The 20,931-nt window shown below is 40.7% G+C and overlaps 1 protein-coding gene and 1 long non-coding RNA gene across 13 annotated transcripts in view; one reads left to right on the forward strand and one right to left on the reverse strand.

Annotated features, from left to right (window-relative positions):
* Positions 1-1,568, forward strand: part of LOC149979154 (uncharacterized) — a 6,219-nt gene extending 4,651 nt beyond the window's left edge. The window contains exon 2 of the long non-coding RNA XR_016485046.1: positions 927-1,568. This is a non-coding gene — a long non-coding RNA (uncharacterized LOC149979154). The remainder of the gene's footprint in view (positions 1-926) is intronic.
* The window catches only part of ncor1 (nuclear receptor corepressor 1), a 124,287-nt gene that overhangs the window by 84,173 nt on the left and 19,183 nt on the right, over positions 1-20,931 (reverse strand). For all 12 annotated transcript variants that reach the window (XM_090192318.1, XM_090192321.1, XM_090192320.1 and 9 more), the window contains 5 exons: positions 19,567-19,758; positions 7,000-7,094; positions 4,908-5,127; positions 4,438-4,620; positions 3,060-3,182 (listed from right to left, as the gene is read on the reverse strand). In XM_090192318.1, the coding sequence (XP_090048444.1) occupies positions 3,060-3,182; positions 4,438-4,620; positions 4,908-5,127; positions 7,000-7,094; positions 19,567-19,677 (732 nt within the window). In that variant the 5' untranslated portion in view covers positions 19,678-19,758. The remainder of the gene's footprint in view (positions 1-3,059; positions 3,183-4,437; positions 4,621-4,907; positions 5,128-6,999; positions 7,095-19,566; positions 19,759-20,931) is intronic.

Genomic DNA, 20,931 nt, shown 5'->3' on the forward strand with positions numbered 1-20,931 from the left:
GTTCTTCACGGACTTGCCTAGTTAAATTTAAAAAATGGCCACAGCTAGATAACTGCCTAGCAAGATGACAAAGAAAAGATTTCATTCACTTTCAATAATCCCAGTGCCTGCCCATAGCCAAATGTTTAGCTAGCTAGCAGGTCCGCTAGCATATTCATGATTAGCTCAAAGTCAAGTACCTATCAGCAGTGAGATTCGCAGTGTGCTTCATGCTTAAGATTTAAGTACTGGTATGCATAATCGTTACCCTCCACTTTCATAAATTTGAGCATGTATGGAGTGGTGCATCAAAGCTGGGACCGAGAGACTGAAAAACAGCTTCTATCTCAAAGTCATCAGACTGTTAAACAGCCATCACTAAAAACAGAGAGGCTGCTGCCTACATAAAGACTTGAAATCATTGGCCACTTTAATACATGGATCTCTAGTCACTTTAATGTTTACATATCTTCCATTACTCATCTCATACGTATATACTGTATTTTATACCATTATTGCATCTGCCTATGCCACTCTGTCATTGCTCCTCCATATATATATATATATATATATATATATATATATATATATATATATATATGTTGTGCCGTGGCGGAGGTCTTTGTGGGCTATACTCAGCCTTGTCTCAGGATGGTAAGTTGGTGGTTGAAGATATCCCTCTAGTGGTGTGGGGGCTGTGCTTTGGCAAAGTGGGTGGGGTTATATCCTTCCTGTTTGGCCCTGTCCGGGGGTGTCCTCGGAGTGGGCCACAGTGTCTCCTGACCCCTCCTGTCTCAGCCTCCAGTATTTATGCTGCAGTAGTTTGTGTCGGGGGGCTAGGGTCAGTTTGTTATATCTGGAGTACTTCTCCTGTCCTATTCGGTGTCCTGTGTGAATCTAAGTGTGCGTTCTCTAATTCTCTCCTTCTCTCTTTCTCTCTCTCGGAGGACCTGAGCCCTAGGACCATGCCCCAGGACTACCTGACATGATGACTCCTTGCTGTCCCCAGTCCACCTGGCTGTGCTGCTGCTCCAGTTTCAACTGTTCTGCCTTATTATTATTCGACCATGCTGATCATTTATGAACATTTGAACATCTTGGCCATGTTCTGTTATAATCTCCACCCGGCACAGCCAGAAGAGGACTGGCCATCCCACATATGCTCTCTCTAATTCTCTCTTTCTTTCTCTCTCTCGGAGGACCTGAGCCCTAGGACCATGCCCCAGGAATACCTGACATGATGACTCCTTGCTGTCCCCAGTCCACCTGACTGTGCTGCTGCTCCAGTTTCAACTATTCTGCCTTATTATTATTCGACCATGCTGGTCATTTATGAACATTTGAACATCTTGACCATGTTTTGTTATAATCTCCACCCGGCACAGCCAGAAGAGGACTGGCCACCCCACATAGCCTGGTTCCTCTCTAGGTTTCTTCCTAGGTTTTGGCCTTTCTAGGGAGTTTTTCCTAGCCACCGTGCTTCTTCACCTGCATTGCTTGCTGTTTGGGGTTTTAGGCTGGGTTTCTGTACAGCACTTTGAGATATCAGCTGATGTAAGAAGGGCTATATAAAATAAATTTGATTGATTGATTTTGATATATATATATATATATATACACACACACACACACACACACACACACATACACACTTGTGTGCATTAGTTAGTTGTGTGATTGTTAGATTACATGTTAGATTGATATTGCTGCACTGTCGGAACTAGAAGCACAAGCATTTCGCTACACTCGTAATAACATTTGCTAACAATGTGTATGTGATCAAAACAATTTGATTAGATAAAAGTAAAGTGTGGTTAGCACCAGGCAATATAGAGTTAATTCTAATTGATCTTTCAGGGCAAAATTCCAAATACCTGTATAGCAAGGGAGTTTATGTCCGCTTGTTCTCATGTTGTCTTTTTGGTCTTGTCTCCTTCACTCCTTCTGTGCTGTGCACCCCCCACCCCACCCCAAGCCCCTTCCCCTACCACTCACAACAACAAAAGATGAAAGATTGCTTCCTCTGAAAATAATTAGTTTCAACTCATTATTTCATGTTGGACCAAACCTCAAATGCAGCGGTCATATGGACACCAAAACACATTGTCATTATTTTCCTATAATAGAGAACTTAACCTTTATAACAATACCCGTATGTCTCAAAAAACAAGAGTATCAGAAAACATTGATTTGGAAAATGTATGTTCAGTTTGTCGCGCACGGCATTGCGGTACCACGTACCCCTAGCAGCATTTTATCCACAGAGTTATGTGCTAGCTGTCTGTGTTTTATAAATTTGCAATGAGCATTAGAAATACACATTTGGATCAGGAATTGGCAACTCGTTCTCATTCTGAGAAATAAGCATCTTCTTATCCAGGTAGGCCACTTGATTTCAACGTCTAAAAACAAAGCGGACAGGCTGGCTTGCTGTTCAAACAGGTGGAGACGGACAGGAAGGTCTGTTCTAACAGTTCAACTGTTCTACCTTGTTAGCTAGCAAATAGATTCAAGTTGGCTAGACTTGAAATATAAAAGATTAGTTGGCTACTCACTAGCACGTGGGCTTGTGCTTGAGAGATTAACTTTTTGAGACCCAGGTCTCATAAACAGTAATTTATTAGTGCTGCTACAATAAGTTGGTCATTATTAGTGGATATGCATTGTGCATGGTTCTGGTTAAATGTGTAACAAAAAGGGTCCGTTTCAGAGTGATTATTGTAAGTGTGATTATTGTAAAAAGGCAGATTAAACTATTTTGAGAAAATTATTTCATTATTAGTGTGTCTTACGGTGGTGAAACGCTTATATTTAGCCTAGGTATAATTTTAAAAGCCCTGAATTCATTAGATTATTGCTGGCTGTTTGAAATGCAGTGTATTGACCTTTAATTGAGAAGAAAAACTTATTTAGAGAAAACAATCAAAGAAATATTGTGAAACGCTCATATATGCATGGTAAGACCACCAGACACATTGAAAGAGCTGTCTTGTGTAGTAGTGGCAGGTGTAGTAGAGGTGAGTGAGTGAGTACAGTAGGAGTACAGTAGGTGTGTGTACAGGATTCCCCGGTAACCCCACCCTGTTCTCGTCATAGATGATCTGGACGATGCTGCGGTGTTTGTTGTGTTCCTGTGGTATGGGGGGAGGGGTCGCCGGCTTTTCTGGCTCCACTGGCTTCGCCGCTTCCTCCTCCAGTTGTTGCTATAAGACAACACATAACAGTTAACAAATGAGTGTGCTCACACACACACACAACAATTATATGGGAAACTTCCTCAGTTAAAGAATAAGACATGGGTTTCATGCTGCGAGTTTTCAAACAAAATGTTCATGTTTTCTAATTCCACCTCTATACAGCTCATGGTGGTGGCTGGGCAGGAGAACAAGGCTCCATTTCAACTCAACGATGCTAATCCGATTACAGTTTCTGATATGCGAGGCTCATGCTTGTTTAAAGAAGATATATATTTTAAGAGCTCTGTAATTTAACTGACATGCTGGTCCCTGCACTCTCTGAGACTCACTCTGCTGACTGATAGTTGAACTTGTGTGTGTGTGTGTGTGTGTTAGTTGAACTGGTGTCCATGTGTTTACATGCTAAAGGTTATGTAAACAACTAGGTTACAAAAGGCCACCCGAGATTAGGAGCTCCTGGAATACCTTGAATAAATAAATAATTCCCAGAAAATCCTGGGAAAAGCCTTAGGAAAACACAAAAATTGACTTTCTCCCAAAACCAAGCGCAGTTCACATTCCTGTCTAACGAGTAGGGATTCCAAAAAGACAGCAACTGTTTTTTGCTCTCCAACTCAAATCCCAACAAAAAAGCGAGTTAATTATCCCTTCACCAGGTCAGGAAGAGAGCTTGATATTGTGAATAATCCCATAGCTCCAGATATTCACCGTCTTCTGGGAGCAGGTAATTCAAAGCTGACATAGGTGTGCAACAAGCTAGCTGACCTGTACTCCAGTGGTAAGCAACTTAAGAGACCCAGAGATTTGCCTTCAAACACAGCAGTGAAGACAGGGGGGCAACCTGTAGCGCTGCCTGGAGGAGAGTGGTCCTTTCTGGGATGACTACCTAACCTGTAGGCTTAGCTGGAGGCCCTTTCACCCTGCCTGGCTCACTTACACAAAGGACTGGCTCAGTTCCACCTCCTTGTCACAGAGACAAGAGGCTTTTAACTTGTTTATAACATCTTGTGAAACACGTTGGTATTAGAGGGTATGAATGAGTGATACAAATAGACTTGTTTGGTTCAATCAACATTCAATTAGATGTAATGTTGCTGCATTTGGTTGAAGGGCAGTGTTAAGATCTACTCCAATATTATGTTAATAGCTAGAAATCAGAGATAGAAAAGATTTCCCATCGACACAAATCACAGAATATTAATCTTTCCAACAGGTCTGGGGCAGGCAAGTAGTGTGTCACGTCACAAGTGGCCTAACCCACCTGCTTCTTCTTCAGTTTGAAGATCTGCTGCTCCACTTTAGCGATTTCTCTGTCCACACGGTCCATGCTCTGGATCAGTTCCTCCTTGGACAGTTTGGAGGGCGAGCCGTCCTGCTCCTCCACCACACGGTGCAGCCCTCCTGGGGACTGCGACTCGGCTTTCATGCCACTGAACTGGGTCTCCTGGAACACAGACAGAGAAAGTGAATCCACTGCAGTCAATGTGGGTTCAATAGATTGGAGTCTCAAACATGTACAGTCTGACTGCAATGTAGTCACAGAATCACTCAGTCGGACTGTACAGAATCTACAAATCAACTTGTATCCCATATAAATATTCAATATGTGATCTAGATTAGCCCTTCTGTACCTTGCACAAAGTGATGCCCTCAAACATACTGAAAGTCACTGAGGGTTTTAATACATTGCTTTACATCTTTATTAGAAATAGGCAGATAGGCGGCGCCCACCTTCTTGACCTCCCCTCCGGAGGCTCTGAGGCTGTCCTGGACCTGGTGGGACTGCAGGGGCAGAATGATGCTTCCGGACAGGGCATTGTGGGAAAAGTGGGCCTCAGAGACGGTCTCCATGCGAGGCCGCTTGGCTTCCAGGGCCTCATGTCCGTCGGTCTGCTGCTGGGAGGTGACACTGTGGAACTGTTGCTCATAGCCATGACGTCTCTCTGGAGGCCTGGGGTGGTGGGGACGATACCAGTATTGCAATTCTCATTAGTAATGTGGCAAGGAAACAAACCACAGATTTACACAACTGTTCAAAAGTTTGGGGTCACTTACAAATGTCCTTTTTGCAAATTTGCACAAAAAAAAAGCGGACATTTTTTGTCCATTAAAATAACATCATATTCATCAGAAATACAGTGTAGATATTGTTAATGTTGTAAATGACTATTGTAGCTGGAAATGGCAGATATTTTATGAAATATCTACATAGGTGTTCAGAGAGGCCCATTATCAGTAACCATCACTCCTGTGTTCCAATGCCACGTTGTGTTAGCTAATCCAAGTTTAAGTTGATCGTTTTAAAAAGGCTAATTGATCATTTGAAACCCCCTTTGGAACTATGTTCGCACAGCTGAAAAATGTTGTCCTGATTAAAGAAGCGATACAACTGGCCTTCTTTAGACTAGTGGAGTATCTGGAGCATCAGCATTTGTGGGTTCGATTACAGGCTCAAAATGGCCAGAAACATAACTTTCTTCTGAAACTCATCAGTCTATTCTTGTTCTGAGAAATTAAGGCTATTCCATGTGAGAAATTGCCAAGAAACTGAAGATCTGGTACAGCGCTGTGTACTAGTCCATTCACAGAACAGTGCCAACTGGCCCTAAACAGAATAGAAAGAGGAATGGGAGGCCCCGGTGCACAACTGAACAAGAGGACAAGTACATAAGAGTGTCTAGTTTGAGAAACAGACGCCTCACAAGTCCTCAACTGGCAGCTTCATTAAATAGTACCCGCAAAACACCAGTCTCAAGGTCAACAGTGACGAGGCGACTCCGGAATGCTGGCCTAGGCAGAGTTGCAAAGAAAAAGCATCTCTCAGATGGGCCAATAAAAATAAAAGATTAAGATGGGCAAAATAACACTGGACAGAGGAACTCTGCTTATGGTAAAGAAAAGAAAAGAAAATGTTCTGACAACAGCTCTGGTGGACATTCCAGCAGTCAGCATGCTAATTGCAAACTCCCTCAACTTGAGACATCTGTGGGATTGTGTTGCATGACAAAACTGCACATTTTAGAGTGGCCTTTTATTGTCCACAGCACAATGATCTTCATGCTGTTTGCTCAGCTTCTTGATATGCCACACCTGTCAGGTGGATGGATTATATTGGCAAAGGAGAAATGCTCACTAACAGGGATGTAAACAAATGTGTGCACAAAATTTGCAGGAAATACGTTTTTGTGTGTATGGAACATTTCTGGAATCTTTTATTTCAGCTTATGAAACACTTTACATGTGGCGTTATATTTTTGTTCATGGTAAATACATGGGTCTGGAGTGTACTAGGGCTATGACGATACCAATATTGCGATATTTGTTTTCCATGGCAAAAATTAAAATACAAAGCAGAGCAAACTCCTTGGTCCTTTAAAAACCTGCTGTAGGTAAAATATTGTGTGCTATAGCTTGGAAAATAAATAAATATATAATTATATGTAACTCTGGATGACAACATAATGCTGCTAAAATGATTATTTATTAAATGTATTACTACCAGTACGCTGCTGGTCATTGATTATTGCAACATCGTTTTAGAGAATGAGACCAACCACCCGGACAGCTGATGAAATTGAGGAGTATTTCTATCTGTAATAAAGCCCTTTTGTGGGGAAAAACTCATTCTGATTGGCTGTGGCTGGCTCCCCAGTGGGTGGGCCTATGCCTAGTTATGTGAAATCCATAGATTAGGGTTTAATGAATTTACTTCAATTGACTTGATTTCCTTATATGAACTGTAAGTCAGTGAAATCGTTTAAATTGTTGCATTTATAATTTTGTCAAGTATAGATTGGAGGTGGCTGTTGGTATGGTTACGTACCTCTCAGTTCCGGGGTGGAATTCAGAAAGCAAGGAAGGCCTTCGCCGACCCTGCTGGTCCTGCAGGTGACCTCGGTAGTCCGGGACGGTGAACTCCTACACACACACACACACACAAGGTCATGACATGGGAAGCTATCCATAATAACATGGTGGGTGACAGCCAGTCTGGGCACAGTGAACAGGGCAGGGCTGCACAGCCTGATGATAACACATGGCAAGTCATAGCAAGAACACATCTCACCAAAACAAAGCTTTCGCCAAAACATTTTTTTTATTTTATGTTTAAGATAATAAAATTACTTGTATACATCGACACTATCAAAGGGGAAACTAGTCTACTTGATGATTATTAACGTTGTAAATAAAAAACTATTTGTACAGTCACATTGGCTGCATTTACACAGGCAGCCCAATTCTGATCTTATTTCCACTAATTGCTTTTTGACCAATCCGATCAGCTCTGAAAAATATCTGATGTGGTTGGTCAAAAGACCAAATAGTGGGGGAAAAAATATCAGAATTGGGCAGCCTGTGTAAATGCAGACGGTACTGTACAAATAGCCAGAGAAGCACCAAGACACTTCAGAGGTTATGGTGGAGCTTCACTGCAGTTATTGGCACAACCACTTCATCAGCCAGAAGAGGACTGGCGCACCTCTCATAGCCTGGTTCCTCTCTAGGTTTCTTCCTAGGTTTTGGCCTTTCTAGGGAGTTTTTCCTAGCCACCGTGCTTCTACACCTGCATTGCTTGCTGTTTGGGGTTTTAGGCTGGGTTTCTGTACAGCACTTTGAGATATCAGCTGATGTAAGAAGGGCTATATACATTTGATTTGATTTTGATTTGATTCATCAAGCACCTTAGTACCTTGGTCAAACATGACTAACATCTATTTAATCTATCACACTAGAAAACAAAAATCGTCTTCTATCAGGACACTGTGACCTACAAACAAAACTTGACATGTCAATGCACTTAACAGAAAGTTGAGGCTTAACTAGAGGATAACAACAACCGTTATTTTGTCCATAGACGGTTTGTAAATAACAAGAAATGTACCATTGACTGCATTCGGTGTAAGTCAGGGTCTGAGAAATTTGTAATCAATTCCTAACAAACATGAAATGACCTTCGTGGATTGTGTGTTTTGGGATAGTTTTTATGTTGCTACAACTGCAAGGAAAAGGTTTGAGAGAGACGGACCCTAGGTTATCAGTCAACTGCTAATTAATCTCAAAACAGTTATTATCACTTGCAAATTAAATTCAAAACACACACATAAGTATTTAGACCCTTTACTCAGTACTTTGTTGTAGCACCTCTGGCAGTGATTACAGCCTGGAGTCTTCTTGGGTGTGACGCTACAAGCTTGGAACACCTGTATTTGGAGAGTTTCTCCCATTCTTCTCTGCATATACTCTCAAGCTCTGTCAGGTTGGATGGGGAGCATCGCTGCACAACTATTTTCAGCTCTCGTCAGAGATGTTAGAGTGGGTTAAAATCTGGCCTCTGGCTAGGCCACTCAAGGTCATTCAGAGACTTGTTCCAAAGCCACTCCTGTGTTGTCAGGTCTGTCAGGTTGTCAAGTCTGAGGTCCTGAACACTCTGGAGCATGTTTTCATCAAGGATCTCTCTGTACTTTACTCCATTCCATGCATCTTGCCCTCGATCCTGACTAGTCTCCCAGTCCTTGCCACTGAAAACATCACCACAGCACGATGCTGCCACCACCATACTTCACCAAAGGTATGGTGCCAGGTTTCCTCCAGACGTGACACTTGGTATTCAGGCCAAAGAGTTCAATCTTGGTTTCATCAGACCAGAGAATCTTTTTTCTCATGGTCTGAGAGTCCTTTAGGTGCCTTTTGGCAAACTCCAAGCGGGCGGTCATGTGCCTTTTACTGAGGAGTGGCTTCCGTCTGACCACTCTACCATAAAGGCCTGAGTGGTGCAGAGATGGTTGTCCTTTTGGATGGTTCTCCCATCTCCACAGAGGAACTCCGGAGCTCTGTCAGAGTGACCGTCGGGTTCTTGGTCACCTCCCTGACAAAGGCCCTTCTCCCCCAATTGCTCAGTTTGGCCAGGCATACAGCTCTAGGAAGAGTCTTGGTGGTTCCAAACTTCTTCCATTTAACAATGATGGAGGCCTCTGTGTTCTTGGTGACCTTCAATGCTGCAGACATTTTTTGGTACCCTTCCCCCAAATCAGTGCCTCACCCTCATGGCTTGGTTTTTGCTCCGACATGCATGGTCAACTGTGTGACCTTATATAGACTGGTGTGTGCCTTTCCACATTATGTCCAATCAATTGAATTTACCACAGGTAGACTCAAGTTGTACAATCAAGTTGTAGAAACATCTCAAGAATGATCAATGGAAACAGGATGCACCTAAACTAAATTTCAAGTCTCATAGCAAAGGGTCTGAATACTTATTTAAATAAAAATGTGTGTTTGTTCAATACATTTGCAAAAAATTATCTAAAAAACATTTTTTGCTTTGTCATTATTGGGTATTGTGTTTAGATTGATGAGGGGGAATTTTTAAAAATAAATTTTAGAACAAGGCTGTAATGTAACTAAATGTGGGGGAAAATCAAGGGATCTGAATACTTTCCGAACTAGGATTTATAAAGTCAGGCACATTTCAGTTAGGCTATTGATTATAGACCTAATTAAGTTAGTGTTTCCTCTCTCCTCACTTGTATTAGATAATAAGACATGGGCTGTTTTCTCATCTCATCTCCTCATTCTGCCTCCATGCATTGTTCTCAACACCAATATGCTGGTTAACTTTGCTATTATGCACATAGCAACTAGGAAAAGGCGCCAATTCAACTGCACAGTGAAGTGTTTCTGAACCGTAGACAGTGACCACTATCCAAAATGGGAGAACGCGCATGTTATAAAATTTTTCTTTTTTTAAAATTGTTCTTATAATATATAACCAGATACAATTTCAGTAGTACATGTCTTAGACTGTGCCCTCCCCACTGCCTCCACAATGGATCAGTACACTCAGAGAGAAGCGAATCAGACAGATGTCTTGTACCCCGTGATGTTTTTTTTCTTTTTGCCACTGCTTGACCAGCAGCCTATCGACCAAACAATCGACTAAAATGGGCTCAGCCCTAATCTATATTTATTAGGCTTGGGCGATATACCGTTTCTACGTATACAGGGGCGGGGTGCTATGTCCCTGCTTACTATATACTTACTATATTCTATAAGAAATCTAAGATGTGTCACAAATTATATCCAGCTCAGGGCTTCAGCAATGTCACTTGCTAACATGCTAGCTAAGTGACTAGATGTCAATATCAAGTTTCTTGATTACTAGCCTGACTACCAGTCTCTTTAGCGAACATTCCACTCCTTGTCATTGCCAAAAAGGTAGGCCTTTCTGGCATCTGTAAAATATGAACATTATATCATTAATGAGTCGTAGGAGAACAGAGGAGTTGATCCTGATTCAATAACCATCACAGCTATCCTCCAATCACAACTATTATCCAAATATTGGAATGATATCACTTTTTATTTCTCTACACAGAACACGTTGGTATCTGGTTGCCAAGGAAAAAAATGTGTCCAGACGAAACCAGTCTGTCAAAAGTTGCTAGTTTACGTGTAAAATTATCAAACTAAATACATACTGCAATTCCAAAGCCGCAAAACACAATTTGCCTAGCGAACAACTAAATATTTGTTTTTGACTAATCCATGTTGTCATGGAAAATGTTAATGTCATTTCCAACAACCAATACACAACTCCACCGTAAATCCAGCTGCATAATAAACATTGAGATTACAGAAAGGCCAGTCTCTTTGGCAATGACATGGAGTGGAAAGTTAACTAAAAGACAGGTACCCAGACTAGAGAATTAATTCTATTAAATCATCATTTTAAAATAAAAAAAATTGCACTCCAAAAAACAAAATCAACAACTTACAGACACACACAAACAATGACTACATCTCATCTGCCCTGACCCGCATGCTCACGCCCCCATCCCTAGAGCCTACATTATTCTTGGCCACATGGTATTAAAATTGTACCAATTTGTTATGCTCGGTCAATAATGCTATTTCAATAACAAATCATTACCGATTTTTCCCATTGTGTCAATTTATGGCGAATTGATTCACTTCCAAGTTTCTTGTATGTGTTTTCATGATGAAAAGAAAATCGTCCAGCCCATTGGGTATGGTCAGTACACCCCCATATGCCATGTCTTGAAATATGTAGACAGATGTTTTTCTAGCTCCACTTACAACTTCTGGACTTTATAGCATTCCCAGAAAGAGTGGACTATTGAGTCATTATTAGCTTTACACTTGAAACATAACTCTGCCGTTGTGTACACTAATTCCAGTATAAACTAATGTATATAATTTATTATACAACATTTCACAAATTCTACAGCACTTTCGTTAACTGTAATTTCCTTAGTTATGCTCCAACTTTTCCTCAATCTTGTGCAAACATCAGTTCTTTTTAAGCCTTGGTTCGAATAGTACATTTTCTTCTAAGAGATGTTCAGTTTAATATGCTCTCTGCCTTGTTTTGTATATCTTCCCTATCATATGAAAATACTTTTCTGACTCAAATAAGACTCCCTCAAGGTTGCTCTGAAAGGTTGGTAAAGCCAAGCCTCCTACATCCCTTGGTGAGCACATAGGACTAATATCTAAACTGAGCATATTTACAGTGCCTTGCAAAAGTATTCATCCCCCTTGACGTTTTTCCTCATGAGATTTAAGAGCCTCCTCATATTATCAGTTGAGGTCTTGCTCTTAATAAATCCTACTTGGTCACTATGAATAATATTAGCTAGTGCCTTATCGAAGTGTATCACAAGGGTCTTAGTAAGAATCTTACAGTCCACATTAAGGACGCTGATGGCGCTAAAATTCCCAGGTTCTGTAGCATCTCTATCCTTTTCAGGAATAAGCGATATCAAAGCCCCATTAAAAGGTGTCCGGAAAAGAGCCATTTTTAAATGCCTCCTGGTAAACCACTGTCAATACAGGTACAGTAATGTCAATATACTTGTTGTAGAATATTCTATAGGAAGGCCATCCAAACAAGGTGATTTCCCTGCTTTCATAGATAAAATGGCAGCTCTAACCTCCTCTTCTGTTATAGTAGTCCAGTTCCTCTACCTGGCTATCTGTAAGGCATCACTGAACAGGAGGATGTATATAAATCTTAATTTAAAAAACATTCAAAACACACTGTTTATCTCTTTGGATGAGGTCACCATCTTATTCCCTTCTTAATTGCTGGAAATACATTAGATTTGTTCTGCATTTTTAGTTGTCTTGTTAGTAGCTATTATTTTCCCTCTAATATGTGCTTTAGAGCCTATGTTGATCTTAAAAAAAGGATCTAAGATCATCTACTAGTGATTGGCTAAATATCCAATCCTGTAATAGCATGGTGTGGAGTCTAAATCTACCCTTCTTCACATTTTCAGAGTTTATATCAACATGTAACTCTACTATAGCATGATCTGTGAGGGCAATGGGCCCAATCTTGCAATCAATCACATTATTAACCTTGAAATTAGATAAGGTTAAATATATTCTGGAGTCTGTCTTATGACAGTGGGAGAAAAAAAGTATACTATCTATCATTAGGATGACTAATCTCCATATGTCTGTAAAGCCCATATCTTCTGCAAGCATATGTATTGGAAGTCTATCCTTTGGTGTGGAGTTACCTGTAAATGTACTTCTATCAATCATATTGTCTATCACTTGGTTAAAAAGTCTCCAGCAAGGATGATCTGACCCTCCATATTTACCAGTATGACATTAACCCCGTGAATTAATTTTTTTATAATAATAAAAACCAAATCTGGGTCCTCCTTATTGGGAGATTAGAGTTGAAGTCTGAAGTTTACATATACTTAGTTTGGAGTCATTAAAACTAGTATTTCAACCAACTCACACATTTCTTGTTAACAAACTATAGTTTTGGCAAGTCGGTTAGGACATCTACTTTGTGCATGACACAAGTCATTTTTCCAACAATTGCTTACAGACAGATGATTTCAATGTATCACAATTCCAGTGGGTCAGAGGTTTACATACACTAAAATGACTGTGCCTTTAAACAGCTTGGAAAATTCCAGAAAACGATGTCATGGCTTTAGAAGCTTCTGATAGGCTATATAGGCTAATTGACAATTGCAGGTGTACCTGTGGATGTATTTCAAGGCCTACCTTCAAACTCAGTGCCTCTTTGCTTAACTTCATGGGAAAAAATCTAAGGAAATCAGCCAAGACCTCAGGTAAAATATGGTAGACCTCCACAAGTCTTGGGAGCAATTTACAAACGCCTGAAGGTACCACGTTCATCTGTACAAACAATAGTACGCAAGTATAAACACCATGGGACCACGCAGCCATCATACCGCTCAGGAAGGAGACGTGTTCTGTCTCCTAGAGATGAATGTACTTCGGAGCGTTAAAATGCAAATCAATCCCAGAACAAAGGACCTTGTGAAGATGCTGGATGAAACAGGTACAAAAGTATCTATATCCACAGTAAAACGAGTCCTATATTTACATAACCTGAAAGGCCACTCAGTAAGGGAGAAGCCACTGCTCTATAACAGCCATAAAAAAGTCTAACTAGGGTTTGCAACTTCACATGGGGACAAAGATCATACTTTTTTGGAGAAATGTCCTCTGGTCTAATGAAACAAAAATAGAACTGTTTGGCCATAATGACCATCGTTATGTTTGGATGAAAAGGGGGAGGCTTGCGAGCCGAAAAACACCATCCCAACCGTGAAGCACGGGGGTGGCAGCATCATGTTGTGGGGGTGCTTTGCTGCAGGAGGGACTGGTGCACTTCACAAAAAAATAGTTGGCATCATGAGGGAGGAAAATTATGTGGATATATTGAAGCAACATCTCAAGACATCAGTGAAAGCTTGGTCGCAAATGGGTCTTCCAAATGAACAATGACCCCAAGCATACTTCCAAAGTTGTGGCAAAATGGCTTAAGGACAACAAAGTCAAGGTATTGGAGTGGCCATCACAAAGCTCCGATCTCAATCCCATAGAAAATTTGTTGTCAGAACTGAAAAAGCTTGTGCTAGCAGGGAGGCCTACAAACATGACGACTCGGTTAAACCAGCTCTGTCAGGAGGAATGGGTCACAATTCACCCAACTTATTATGGGACGCTTGTGGAAGGCTACCCAAAAAGTTTGACACAAATTAAACAATTTAAAGGCATTGCTACCAAATACTAACTGTGTGTATGTAAACTTCTGACCCACTGGGAATGTGATGAAATAAATAAAAGCTGAAATAAATAATTCTATATTATTCTTCTGACATTTCACATTCTTAAAATAAAGTGGTGATCCTAACTGACCTAAGACAAGGAATTTTTACTAGGATTAAATGTCAGCAATTGTGAAAAACTGAGTTCAAATGTATTTGGCTAAGGTGAATGTAAACTTCCGACTTCAACTGTATATGTTGCATAATACTACCTTAATCCTATTTATAAAGAGCCTCAGTGCAGATAAGACTGTGAAACTCTATGTTGCTTCAACATTACAAAATGTATTTTGCTTATCAGAATAAAATCTCCCCATTTTGTTTGGAATTAAATTAGCTATGATAAACCTTTGCAACCCAGCTTCCTCTTTCAGTGCCTCTATCTGTAATTCCTGTATTAACACAAAATCCACCTGTTTTGATTTTAAATATCAACATCTCTTTTCTCTTCACTTGGTTACCACAACCATTTATGTTCCAAAAGATTATGTTTCCCTAACCATTAGCCATATTTGCTCTGCGTAGTTACAGCCTGTGAGCGTGAAGTGTCCCATTTAACACCCATGACAACTATAATGAACATCATTATATAACATTTCACAATATATGCTCCAGCTGTACAATAAAACAGTGTAAATAAACATAGAAAACCAATCCCAAATAAAACAAAGCAACTTGGAACGGAACGAACGTTGCTTCTAAATGAGTCAATCACATTACTGTCTTCGACGCTGCAGAAGATAACCTGCAGTCTCAACTCAAAATGATTTATCGTCCGTGAGGTGCTTGAAATGCTAAATTAGCAACACCACACAGAGTCCCGCAAACACATAAGCTAACTTCACTTATACTGTAAACGGCATACAATTCAACTTGTATGACCTTTTCTCATCTTCTTTATCTAGGCTAAACACCTTGCTCTAGCAAGAATCTCTCTGCCTCCACGTTGTCCTTGAAAATTATTTTCATTCCCTTCCAAATAAACAGCAGTGTCACTGGGAATGCAGTGTGTGCCTGACGTTCTTCTTGAGTAGTTGTTTCTTTGCAGTTACAAACTTCTTCCTCTTCATGGTCAGTTCCTTGGACAGGTCCGGGAAGAGAAAAAAAATGCCGGCTGCCTTCCCACTGAACGCCACCCGTATCCTTTGTCACTTTAAGTACCTTGTCCCGGGCTGTAGATAGTATGAAGCGGGTGAAAACCGTTCTCAGGGGCCCATTCTCGTCAGGCTGCGATGGGTTCGGTTCAATTTCAAATTTGTGCCTGTCGACAAATCCAAATCCTTCTGCAATGATTTTCTGCACACACGAGATTCCCCTCTTTCAAATTAACCAATCTCACTGTTAATGAGTTCTTCGACACAATTCCACAATATGACCAACTTTTTCTTGTGATTCTCATTACCCTTCTCCAGATGGGAGATGGCCTCCACTGTCGAAATCCGTCCCTCTGCCCAATCCATCCGCTCTTGTATCACATCAACTTTTTTCCTTCAGCTCAGTAGTTGTTTTTATCATGGAGACATCAGATGCAACATCAACAAAATCATGTTCATCTTTCCCATTTGCTCAAATAGATCCTTCAGATTTATCGATTTCTCTGGGTTTACGTGTTGATCCATGTCTTGGTGGGGGATTCGGTAGGATTTGCTGTTTGTTTGCTAATCGATGTGGCCTTCTGAATACTGCGTGTTAGGCATGAATAGGTTTTTAGCATGTGTTGACATTCCAATAACGCCACTTTAGCGGGATGTTTCAAAATGTAAATTATCTTTATATTAAACTGTCAATATATTAAGACATATGAAACTGTATGCTGTTGAATTTCAGTATTTACATGCGGGTATTAGGAGCGCTATAAAGTGGTGCCATCTTTTTAGGACGTCAAATGTGACAACATTTTTTGTACTTTGAAGAAAACAAATTGCAAAGGGGGGCACTGAGTTTTCAATATTGGTCAGCTATATCGGAAGATCTGCAAAAATGTATTCTTGGATGATCTGTTTTTAGTGATTATTTTTTGTCTGCTGATAGACTCAACAACTCCGAAGCAATTAAGGCTACAGAAGGTCCAACTGTTTAATTCTGATTTATATAAAACTTTCATAGCTTTTAAAAATTGTCATTAAATCGCATTGTTATTTCTAACTACTACTTTTGTATCTTTATCTTTTAAAATTATAACTGGTTTGCATGTATTCATTTTGGGAGACCTGTAAGATTTAGGTTTATTGCCATTAAGTAGTACGGTTTATTTGAGTTTAACCTGTAGTTGTTGGCTCTCTTCAGAAGTAAAAGATCGTATTCTTGCTTAAGTTGAGAACTTATATTTTCTTCTTTACCTTAAAAAATATTTACATGGGCTTTTTAAAGTGTTCTATATTAATTTTAAAAATCAGACTTAACTTTCGCCTAGTATGAGACTATCGTTCCCCTAATGTACACCTTAAAGGCATCCCAAATTATATTCGGGGGTGGCTTTTCTCTGTCCTCTGTCTACATTTGTAATGGTAAAGGTTATTTTATCGTTTAGGTACTCAATACATTTTGGGTCCAGAAGAAGTGCTCAGTTAATTCTCTAAATTGTCACTGAATGTATTTTCTATTGGTGTAATTAAGAATGACACCGGAGAATGAGCCGATATCACTATATCATACATTTTCTCATCCTGTAAATTGAGTGCGTTTTTGGAAATAAAAATGTAGTCAATACTTGAATAGCTTTTCTTACTCTTTTGTAGTTGGGAAATCACCAGGTGTCCTGTAAATTATTTCAGCCTCTTTGAAGGCTCCCTAAATAATTTAGCTTATTTTATTACTAAGTCTGTCAAACTTATATATATGAATATATGAATTAGGACACTTGCTAAAATAATAGTTCCTGTCTGGATTTGATTAAAAATAATAAAAAAACACCAGATCTTTCCCTGGTAGGATATACAATGAACTCAGTGTATTTTTCAAAACGTACGGTACAATTCAACATTAGAAAACAGCCTTCTTGGTCCATATGCTGGGATAAGGGAAAATTGTGTATTCTTAATTATCAGGGTGCCTACACTTCTGTTATTACAGTAGGTGGAAACATAGTCCTCTCGAACCCAGCTCCTCTTTAAATTGTTCAATTTCTATTTAATGCAACTCTTTAAAAAAATATATACAGTGCCTTGTGAAAGTATTCGGCCCCCTTGAACTTTGCAACCTTTTGCCACATTTCAGGCTTCAAACATAAAGATATAAAACTGTATTTTTTTGTGAAGAATCAACAACAAGTGGGACACAATCATGAAGTGGAACGACATTTATTGGATATTTCAAACTTTTTTAACAAATCAAAAACTGAAAAATTGGGCGTGCAAAATTATTCAGCCCCCTTAAGTTAATACTTTGTAGCGCCACCTTTTGCTGCGATTACAGCTATAAGTCGCTTGGGGTATGTCTCTATCAGTTTTGCACATCGAGAGACTGACATTTTTTCCCATTCCTCCTTGCAAAACAGCTTGAGCTCAGTGAGGTTGGATGGAGAGCATTTGTGAACAGCAGTTTTCAGTTCTTTCCACAGATTCTCGATTGGATTCAGGTCTGGACTTTGACTTCTTCCAGAATGGTCCTGTATTTGGCTCCATCCATCTTCCCATTAATTTGAACCATCTTCCCTGTCCCTGCTGAAGAAAAGCAGGCCCAAACCATGATGCTGCCACCCCCATGTTTGACAGTGGGGATGGTGTGTTCAGCTGTGTTGCTTTTACGCCAAACATAACGTTTTGCATTGTTGCCAAAAAGTTCAATTTTGGTTTCATCTGACCAGAGCACCTTCTTCCACATGTTTGGTGTGTCTCCCAGGTGGCTTGTGGCAAACTTTAAACAACACTTTTTATGGATATCTTTAAGAAATGGCTTTCTTCTTGCCACACTTCCATAAAGGCCAGATTTGTGCAATATACGACTGATTGTTGTCCTATGGACAGAGTCTCCCACCTCAGCTGTAGATCTCTGCAGTTCATCCAGAGTGATCATGGGCCTCTTGGCTGCATCTCTGATCAGTCTCTCCTTGTATGAGCTGAAAGTTTAGAGGGACGGCCAGGTCTTGGTAGATTTGCAGTGGTCTGATACTCCTTCCATTTCAATATTATCGCTTGCACAGTGCTCCTTGGGATGTTTAAAGCTTGGGAAATCTTTTTGTATCCAAATCCGGCTTTAAAATTCTTCACAACAGTATCTCGGACCTGCCTGGTGTGTTCCTTGTTCTTCATGATGCTCTCTGCGCTTTTAACGGACCTCTGAGGCTATCACAGTGCAGGTGCATTTATACAGAGACTTGATTACACACAGGTGGATTGTATTTATCATCATTAGTCATTTAGGTCAACATTGGATCATTCAGAGATCCTCACTGAACTTCTGGAGAGAGTTTGCTGCACTGAAAGTAAAGGGGCTGAATAATTTTGCACGCCCAATTTTTCAGTTTTTGATCAAAAAAGTTTGAAATATCCAATAAATGTCGTTCCACTTCATGATTGTGTCCCACTTGTTGTTGATTCTTCACAAAAAAATAGTTTTATATCTTTATGTTTGAAGCCTGAAATGTGGCAAAAGGTCGCAAAGTTCAAGGGGGCCGAATACTTTCGCAAGGCACTGTATATATATATATATTATGTTATCACCAGCTACAACAGTCATTTAGAAGATTAACAATGTCTACACTGTATTTCTGATTTATTTGATGTTTCTAAGTGACCCCAAACCTTTGAAAAGTAGTGTATATTATAGTATAATTAAATCCTTCCAACTCACTCCCCCCCCCCCAGCCTACCACCACTCCACCTCCCAAAACCAAGCTTGTCTCACCCTCCCATTCTTACCCACCCAGGCCCAGTTTATCCCAACCTAGCTACTATCTACCCGTGCGTCCCATCAGTACGCGCTTGCGACTAGACATTCAAACCCTTCCTGGATCAACACCCCAGTTGCCTAAATAATAATAATAATAATAATATTCTATAGCGCCCCTTGTGTGCACTTACAGTACTACGTATACCCCAGGATGTACAGAACCTGGTTGTTTTTTTTTAAACTTGGGGGGCCAAATAAAAATTGCCCGTGTGTCAAATTCAGCCCACGGGCTGCCAGTTGGGGAATCTTGTAATAGTTAATAATTTGCATTAAGAGAGAGAAAGTCATTCTTGCTGGTAGTAGGTGTTAAGAAAAACATAGCAAGAGATGCAGTGCGAGAGAGTTATGATGTTACTTCATGCATAGTTTCTTACCTGTTGGTGACGTGTGGTGCTGAAGGTGTACTGGACAGAGTGTGGTGGGTAGCGGCTCTGCTCGCTGCTGAAGCTCCCCTGGGTAGGGGGGTAGCCCGAGCTACTGGACATCCTGGCTCAGTTTTGAGCCGGGCGGGCTTTTGCTGCACTGATCAGGGGCTCAGGTTGAGCATGGCTTGAGACCCAAACCACCTGAGGAAGGACAGATGGATGATTTCATATCTGTGTCCATCTTTCTCACACAAGGAAAGGAAGGACACCCCAGGTGAGTCAGTGCTTGAGGCATTGTGCAGCTGCAATATTTCTGTCTGAAGACTAAGCTGAGCTGCATCTCAACTCCAAATGGGGGAGGATAGATTATTGTGCACCATATTAGTAGTTTTGTCAGTGTCAGTCAGTAGATTGGTAATGGATTAGGTGAAGTATCATCGTTGACCAATATCAGTCTCCTCCGTCAGACTTGGTTTTCCTCTGCTAAATCATTGAAGCCACTCCCGGCAAAAAAATATTTTAAAAAAAAATAACAGAAATGCCTTGTTTACATAAGTATTCAGACCCTTTGCCAAGAGACTAAAAATTGAGCTCAGGTGCATCCTATTTCATTGATTATCCTTGAGATGTTTCTACAACTTGGAGTCCAAGTTTAATTGATTGGACATGATTTAGAAAAGGCACACACCTTCCTATGTTAAGGTCCCACATCATGGCAAAAACCATGCCATGATGTTAAAGGAATTGTGGTTTGGAACCACCGAGTCTCTTCCTAAGGCTGGCCGCCCGGCCGAACTGACCAAGAACCCGATGGTCCAAGCAGCGATTACAGCCTTGAGTCTTCTTGGGTATGACACTACAAGCTTGGCACACCTGTATTTGAGGAGTATCGCCCATTCTTCTCTGCGGATCCTCTCAAGCCATGTCAGCTTGGATGGGGAGCGTTGCTGCACAGCTATTTTCAGGTCTCTCAAGAGATGTTCGATCAGGTTTAAGTCCAGGCCCTGGCTGGGCCACTCAAGAACATTCAGAGACATGTCCCGAAGCCAATCCTGTGTGGTCTTGGCTGTGCGGTTATGGCCGTTGTCCTGTTGGAAGGTGAACCGTCGCCCCTGTGAGGTCCCGATAGCCCTCGTGCAGGTTTTCGTCAATGATCCCTGTTCCTTGCTCCATTCATCTTTGCCTCAATCCTGACTAGTCTCCCAGTCCCTGCCACTGAAAAACATCCCCACAGCATGATTCTGCCACCACCATGCTTCACCATAGAGAAAGTGCAAGGTTTCCTCCAGAAGTGATGCTTGGCATTCAGGCCAAAGAGTTCAAACTTGTTTTCATCAGACCAGAGAATCTTGTTTCTCATGGTCAGAGAGTCTT

The sequence above is a fragment of the Oncorhynchus mykiss genome, chromosome 12 (genome assembly GCF_057628025.1).
Source record: "Oncorhynchus mykiss isolate SJ-2025 chromosome 12, ASM5762802v1, whole genome shotgun sequence".
Taxonomy (NCBI): Eukaryota; Metazoa; Chordata; class Actinopteri; order Salmoniformes; family Salmonidae; genus Oncorhynchus; species Oncorhynchus mykiss.